The 8,357-nt window shown below is 33.0% G+C and overlaps 1 protein-coding gene across 1 annotated transcript; it reads left to right on the plus strand.

The window, feature by feature from the left end:
• Positions 1-1,498: 1,498 nt before the first annotated feature.
• On the plus strand, positions 1,499-5,332 carry LOC110719508 (deoxynucleotidyltransferase terminal-interacting protein 2-like). Its single transcript, XM_021898460.1, has 3 exons — positions 1,499-2,623; positions 4,111-4,234; positions 4,362-5,332. Exons 1-3 carry the CDS (start codon positions 1,871-1,873, stop codon positions 5,009-5,011), a joined length of 1,527 nt encoding a protein of 508 aa, XP_021754152.1. The 5' UTR covers positions 1,499-1,870; the 3' UTR covers positions 5,012-5,332.
• Positions 5,333-8,357: the final 3,025 nt, after the last annotated feature.

Below are 8,357 nucleotides of genomic sequence, written 5' to 3' on the forward strand. Positions count from 1 at the left end.
ATTTTGAACTTTTTAACTTTGAACTAAGTGGATTTAAAGACAATTAAAAACATGGCCTTAAAAAAAGTTAACATTAGTATTGAGCAGGTACTCGTACTTAACATGAAAGGACTATAGGAGCGTAATATCATTATGAGTAATGACAACCAATATTATGCTGGTTGTTATTAATTAGCTCCATAAAAGCCAACAGAATGTAGTGTGGTTTTCCTCATATAAAATATTTACAACATGCAGTATATATGTATAATTAATTACTAATCATACTGTGATGAAATATTTATAAAATTTGACATTAAAGACATGTATGTCTAACATAAATTTTAATTAATAGTTCAACTTTTATTAGGCGACACATTGTCTTTTAAATTACTTTCTGCTTATAATTTAATATACATAAGTGATTTTTTGGATGAAGGATGTTGAGAAAATTTATTGGGACGACCAATGTATTAGATCACTAAGATAATAAATCTACTGTATGTTAGTGTGAACTACTTTCAGTTGATTCTGCAATAGATGATCAATAAGCTAAGTAATCATATGCTTATGAGCTTTAATTATCAATAATTGAGCCAACTACATACATATATACCTTTCAATATATATATATTATTTTTCTAATTGTTCAAATCATTAACTTTTAACTTCCAACATACATTTATAAAAATGTCTAATCAATATCACATTAGATCAATGATTCAAACAACTACATATGGGAAATTGATTCATTAAATGATTGTATGTTGTTTATGTAATCAGTAAGGTAGACTGTTATATCTCATTTTAGCTTATTAGTCATATATAATTACTCCGTTATTCATTTAGCTACTTTCATTGATTTATTATTAAAATTTCAACTAATCCTTTATTACTTAATTACTTTCAAACCTACAACTACATTATTTCAACTAAATTTCCCTATATATATTCAAATAAATGATTAGAATATATATAGACGAAACTCATTCATCTCTCTATTAATGATCAATAAATAAATGATCAGAATATATATAGATGAAACTCGTTCATTTCTCATGATCAATGATTGCATTAAACAAAATGCAAAAATGTCAATTCTAAGCAAAGCAACACAATTGCATTGCATTGTCCACCATCAAAACCATTAAACAAACATCATCATCAACCACAAACCAAACAAATAAACCCACCTTATATAATGTTGATTACAATCACCATAACACCAAAGTTAGTTAAGTTCATCCATTTTCACTCAACTCTCTTTATCACCAAATCCAACCTTAAACACACATTGAGTTTGACACAACACCAACTATAAAGACAAATTAGAACCCAAAAAGTGGGACCCTCAAAATCTGCCTCACTAAATCTGGTCACACGTGGACTCTACCACTCAACACCAACTAAAAATACTTGTATTTTATCTCTCCTCATTAATTAAGACTTAACCCTATTTTAAAAGGTCAACTTTGGGTCGCATTCAAGTCTAACAGCCAAAGATTCGTAACTTCTTAGATTAATTAATTTACTAATTCAAATTTCCCAAATCAAATCATTTAATTAATGATGCTTAAGATTCAAATTTTTAACTAACGAACCATCCTTCCTTCTTCTAATCACTTCTACTGATACTCACTCACTCTCACACTTACTTGGCTTTTGATTCGATTTCTACAAAATATTCACTTAATTTTTCCAGTTAATTTTAGCTAGCCTTTCTTGAGATCTTCATTTCCTACCTCCTCGAATCTTCCTTTTTTTTTTCCAATTTCTCTCTCCTCTCCTTCCTTTACTTAACCTCTACAATCAACTTCACTTATCAAGTCCACTCTCATCCTCTATTTAGGTTCGTGTTCTCTCAAGACTGTAACCTAACTTATCCATCACAATGGCGCTCGTGGTATCGTTCTGCGGTGAAAGCCAAGCGAGAAAATCGTCCTCATTTAGGAAGCCATGGATGCTGAAGGATTACCTTGGGGACGACTTAAGCTCGTGCTCCTCCAATGGGTTCCGATCGTTTCCTCGCCGACAATGCTGCGTTGCGGTACGCAGCATTATCGAGAACGAAATGATTCGAAACCACCGTATTACTAATAGTAATAATAATACGAAACCTCCGAAACGTATCCTGGTGAGAAACCGGAGCGTTTCGGGGACGCTTCATAGAGCATCAATGGCGGTGATCAACGCCGTGAAGATGCTTCCGTTTAACTCTCCGGCGAAAAGTAATGCGAAATCCGGTGACGGAAAACGGTTTCTTCCTCGAAGCTTCTCGAAGAAGTTGTTTCGGAGAAGCTTCTGGAAGAAAGAGAAAAGTAGTAACGTAGTGGTTGTTTCGAAGAAGAAGGAAGGTGATCATGATGATGAGATCGAACGGTGGATATCGTCGGGTGTTGCTGGAACGGAGAAGTATAAGCCGTCGGATTTGTCGAATGATACGACGGTTACTACGACGAGTGGTAGTACTAGCGACGGTAAAAGTGAGAGTAGTTGGTCGGATCTTACTTTTAATTCGGATAGTTTGACTTGCTCAAGTGAAAACGACGCCGTTGAGAGGAGTGAGAAAATGGAGGAAGAGGTGGTCAGCCGAATAGTTGGCGTAATAGCTGGTGATGATTCCGTTAAGCCAGCGGTTGCTAAGGTTAGAATATGTTTTATATTTAATGCTTCTCTAATCTTAATTAGTTTACGCATTTTCAGCAGTTAGGATATCAGATTCGAGTTTTCTAATAACTGCAACATTTACTGGTTATTTGTCAAATTTCAAAATATTTTAGTAGGGTACCTTTTTTCATTTTCTTGTTCATTGCAACACTTTAATTTCTCACATTATTTTATTTACACATTTTAACTAATTTTGATAAACTATGACTATAATGAGAAAATAAGAAACGTGAAAATGATAGTATTACTAGAAGTGTAAATTAAAAAAACAAAAAAAGTATAGAGTAATATTTACGGAGTATTTTCTCTATGGTTAATAGCTTTCGTTAATGCTAAGATGTAAATCTATGCCGTTAATTAGCTTGAGTTTGACTTATTAGAAATTAATTAATGACTTTTTGGTTTTAAAGAAAAATAAAGATTAAACATTGAAAATATATGGCGGCGGGAAGTGGGGAAAGGGCATGACACTCACGTGCGGGAGTATTTCATTGATTCTTGGGAAAATATTTGGAGGTGTAAGTATTAATTTGCCACATAGTTTTTCCAGGGAATCATCACCGTCCATTCTTGCCACGTTATGCCACACAGCGAGATCTACGGCTATCATAACTCGCTGGACCATGGCATTTTCGTACAACTCGAGATATTATTAGATCACAGCTCTAATTAAATTATAATATTATGAAATTGGGCATGCTATGCTATAATTAACTCTAACTATAATAGTCAGACCACCAATTTATATTGTAATTATGAAATGTACTCCATATTAAATAATTAGTTATGTTGTAGTGAGTGCATTTATCAATAATTTAGCTACATTTTTACATTTGGTCGGTGTTTGATACTAGGAGAGTAGGAGGTAATGTTTGGTGGTACAAATACTCCTTAGTCTTAAACTCTTAATTTAAACGTTTAATACACATTTATTTTTATTTTTTTTACTAGAAGATTACTTTTAATTATTGTAGATAATTAGAAAACTTGTTTAGATATTTTTGTTTCAAATGTGCATTTTTTAAGTGGACATATACTAAAACAAATATGACAGGTTGAGAGACTCATCATTTCATCTACCTTTGTATGATGGATCTAACTAAAACAAATATGGATACTTAATTAGGAATGAGGTTTGCAAGCAAAGTTGACAAAGTAAAACAAAGCAAATGAATATCAATGGCTTAAGTTGATATATATATATATTCTTGTAAGCGGTGTATAAGACTTTAGACTGACTTACAATGACATACCTTCATAGTTTGCCACCATCTAAAAAAAAAAAAAAAAAAAAAAAAATGGGAGACGGTATGTATGATGGGCTTGTTGTTGGGCCTAAAAACTTTGTTCAAGTTACGATTACATTGTATTTGTTCTTATGGAAATAGCTTAAGAGTAGCAACTTGATTTGTTCTCTATGTTTCATACATTGATATAAAAATTAGATTTTGAATATGATTACAGGAGAAAATGTGGTTTAATGAAGAAAGTGAGAAGGAACAGTCAAGCCCAATATCTGTCTTGGATTTTCCTTACAACGATGAAGGAGGTTCCTCACCCTTCACTCTTAGAGTCTTAAGGCTAAAAGGTACATTTAAATGTCTTCTATATATCGTCCTAAGGGTCTAAATCTGAACTCTTGAAAGAAGATTGTCCTAAAATCGAATCATATTAATTTAAACTTAATCTAATGCTTTTGAATACTCGATTGGCAGGGACACAAGAAAGGCTTATGCAAAAACTTGGAAGATTTGAATGTCTAGCAGGACTAGAACCCATTAATCTTGAAAGCCTAATCTCATCCTCTGAGATTGTAGATCGAGTACCTAAGCATTCGATCATACCTTGCTCAACACCTAGCTATATTCTATCTAGTGAAAGTGAAGAAGAAGAAGAAGAAGAAGAAGAAGAAGAAGAAGAAGAAGAAGAAGAAGAAGAAGAAGAAGAAGAAGAAGAAGAAGAAGAAGAAGAAGAAGAAGAAGAAGAAGAAGAAAGCCATGTAAGCAAAGTTGAAAAACAAGCACAACACTTACTTAGCATTATGAATGCTAGGATACAATCAAAAAACATGCACAAGTGTGATCTTGAAGATGTGTTACTTGACTTCTTTCGTGAAAATGTTGCACAAAAGGCGAAAGATACCTTGTTGCAAGCAGCTGAGGGTTGGATAGACGGACAATATGAAAAGTTAATATTAGGGTGGGAGGTGAAGGACAAGAGGCAAGTTTACATTAGGGACATGGAAGAGGGAGGATCGTGGCCAAGAGACACTCAATTAGAAAGGGAAGAAGTTGCAACAAAGCTCGGCGATGAGGTTATGGCACATTTGATGGAAGATCTTATGGTTGAAATGTGTTCTTCCTAGCTAGGAGTCCTTTAAGATGAAATCAGAAGCAGAATATAGATTTAATTAGTGCTCCTTTCTATCCTTTTTGTTCTTCCCATTTGAAATATATTGCGAGACAAAAATAATCAAAATGGAAAGAACAAAAAGGATCGAAGGGAGCAGAACTAGTACACTAATATTAACACTATTGTATGTGAATATTTGCATAGAGGACTTCTTATGGTACATTAATTTTAAATAAGATAAGAGGAGATAAAATAGATCCAACTATAAGTAGTTGATATCATCCCATGTACTCTGTATTTTGGTTATTCCTTTTTCTTTATCTCGAGAAAAAGGATGGAGAATTTTTGGATTTTAATTAACAAAAAGTTTTTGCAATATTTATACATGCATTGTTCTCTAATTCTATGTTTTTCAAAGGCTGGTAGCGAAATTTCATCTAGAATACGTTTTCCTCATTTGTGGATTATGTTTTATCAAAACAAATCTATTAAGATGAAGGATATATAATTTAAACACTTCACTTTGTTTTTCATTGTTTAAATTATATCTTATGACAAATTTCATTGTTGTATTACAAAACTTTGTGAAAAGTATAATTTGAGATGAATTTGTCATAAGATTAACTCAACTAAAAACTTAAGCTGATAGTTAAGGTCCATGAATACATGAATATGTTTTATACTCTACAATGTAACTTTATTTTCATTAAGTATAAAACTATACAAGAGAATGAAATTAGAGTATTTAAATAGTACAAAAGTCAAACGATTGCGACTAAATAAAATAGAAGAAGTATTAATAGTTCATGCTAAATTCCATAAATTAAAGTTAGTAAAGTCTAAAGATTGTGGTAGCATTCATTATAGACAAACACATACATGTGTTTGAGTATTTGTATTTCATCAATATTATTACATTGCATTTTTTCCTTGGAAATTTGAAGAACATACAGAAGAAGTAGGTGAATTGTATTCAATTCAATTTCTACAATCTAATGTTCTAATCATACAAAAATAAGAGAATAATTGCAAAAAACACATTAACAAGAACACCCATTACTGAAATCATTATTCAAAAACACATCTAACTACTCTTCCATCTCTTCAATAATGACTCAATGTCATTCATTTATAGTAGGCATTCAATTCTGTCAAAAAAAATAAAATAAAAAATAATAGGCATCAATTTCCGTCAAATTAATGTTGTTAAATACTCCCTTTCTTTTTCTTTATTTTTTTTTTAAACACAAAAAATACTCCCTTTCTAACCGAAGGATTATCACATTTGATTTTTCACTGTTTTTTAAATGTCATTTAGGTTTATAAAAAAAAATGTCATTTAGGAGCTACAAATATATTAACAAGATCACACAAGTATTATTAATATACATGGGTAAGTACTTATAATGATTTAGGGGATTTTCCCCGCCCAATCACTGTCTGCCACGTGGACCAATCAGGTCCTGCCATGTGTCCACCACATGGACCAACAAGGACCTGACACGTGTCAAGCAGCAATCAGTCCAGCATGGACCAATCGCGTTACGCCACGTGGCCTGCTATCAGCCCACCAGGAGAACGGCCACCAAGGCCCGGTTTCCAGGACAAGCCCAATCAGCCCTAGGTTGACCTAAACCTAGTATTGGGCACGTACTTCGAGGCTATAAATACAGTAATTAGCCTTCATTAAAGAAGATACAGAGTTAATTAATCATCTCACCTAGAGAAGCCAAAACACACGTGCTTTCTGATTGCTTGACCTGACTTAGCAATTAATTGCACTTCCTGATCACTCCTCCCCTAGAGGAACCAGATCATTCTTTACTTTCCGCACCTTTTTACTCCACATACAAGTACTAACTTGATCGTCGGAGGCGGAGCTCCTACCACCCGGAGTTTCCGTTGTTTTGCAGGTACAGGCGCAAGGATACCAGTCTCAGAATTGTAACTCTCCCGCAGGACATCAAAAAACCCCGAAAAAGCTTTTATAATCATGTATCTTGGGATCAATTCTCATCACCTGCCCATTGTGGCTCTCTTAACACCAAAAAAAGTAATCACGTATTTAGTAATATTTGCATTAGCTCATAAAGGAATAAGTATATTTTTGTAAGGAGGGAGTAAGTATATTTTTGTAGGTTATAACTAGTTTTTGGTTGAGTTGGTCCTCTAACATGATATCAGATTCAACCTGACACAGAGTTCACAGATTCGAATCTCATCCACCCCTCCTTTCAAAGCAGAATATTAAGCGTTGGATAAGAGGAGGGCCTATGTTGCATCTACACTTCAAGCCCAAAGGGTACTCCTGTGAAGGGGCGTGATAGAGTATATAAACCGATCCTGAACTTCAACCATCAGTTTAAGTTTTTGGTTGAAATTATTAAAAACTAATATTTTGAAAGTATATTTTAAGACGAACCTAACAAGAATTCAGCTGACTATATTTTTTTTCCAACTTATAAATCATAACAGACAATTAAAAGAGCGTGTATGAATAATTTCAAATTACAAATTTTGTAATTAAAAAAAGGGAGGAAGTGCAATACTACACTCATTGACAGGAAATATGGTCATTAACATGGACTTGCCTATATAACCAAACTAACACGAGCTTAGTCATTAATCTCATTATAGACACACTCGGTGACAAAAAACTTAGCATTACAACTAAAAAGTTAATAAAGTCACCCAAAATCTTTAACTACCAAGTTCATGTCACCAAATGTCTCTAGGAATCAGTTATGTCATTGAGTGTATTTAGTGACCAAATTCATATCAATTTAATTACTTCCTCCGTTTTTTTTTTAAGGCTAGAGATGAGATTATACGGGCAGGTGGTTTAATAAAATAAGATGTTAGTGGGGTAGATAAGGTTATTATTTTATTGAAAAATAAAGTGGTGTGAGAGGGAGTGGGAACCATTGGAAGGGTGAAAAATAATAAAGTAAGAAAGGTGGAAAAATTAGTGGGTAAAGATATATTATTAAATTGTAAGAGATTTTCAAAAATAAAACTCTAGCTTATAAAAAAAAAGGACGAAAATAGTAACTCCACCTTATAAAAAAAACGGAGGGAGTACATAAATACGAAATAGTTCATATTAATAAATGTAGTTCAGTCATATTTTATGTCAATGAGTGTAATACTATAGCGGGGCGTTTGAAATATGGGAATGAGAGTTTGGGGATTAAAATGTGGGAATAGGAATGGAAACAGATTGTTGGGAATATGTAGAAATATGGTAACACTTTTTTTGTGTGGTGGATGGGAATAGATACAAAATAGATAACAAAAATACAAAACTACCCTTACTAACCTTTCTCCTCCATTCATTTCATTAATTGCAAAAATGTCAT

Source organism: Chenopodium quinoa, unplaced genomic scaffold (genome assembly GCF_001683475.1).
Source record: "Chenopodium quinoa cultivar QQ74 unplaced genomic scaffold, ASM168347v1, whole genome shotgun sequence".
Taxonomy (NCBI): domain Eukaryota; kingdom Viridiplantae; phylum Streptophyta; class Magnoliopsida; order Caryophyllales; family Amaranthaceae; genus Chenopodium; species Chenopodium quinoa.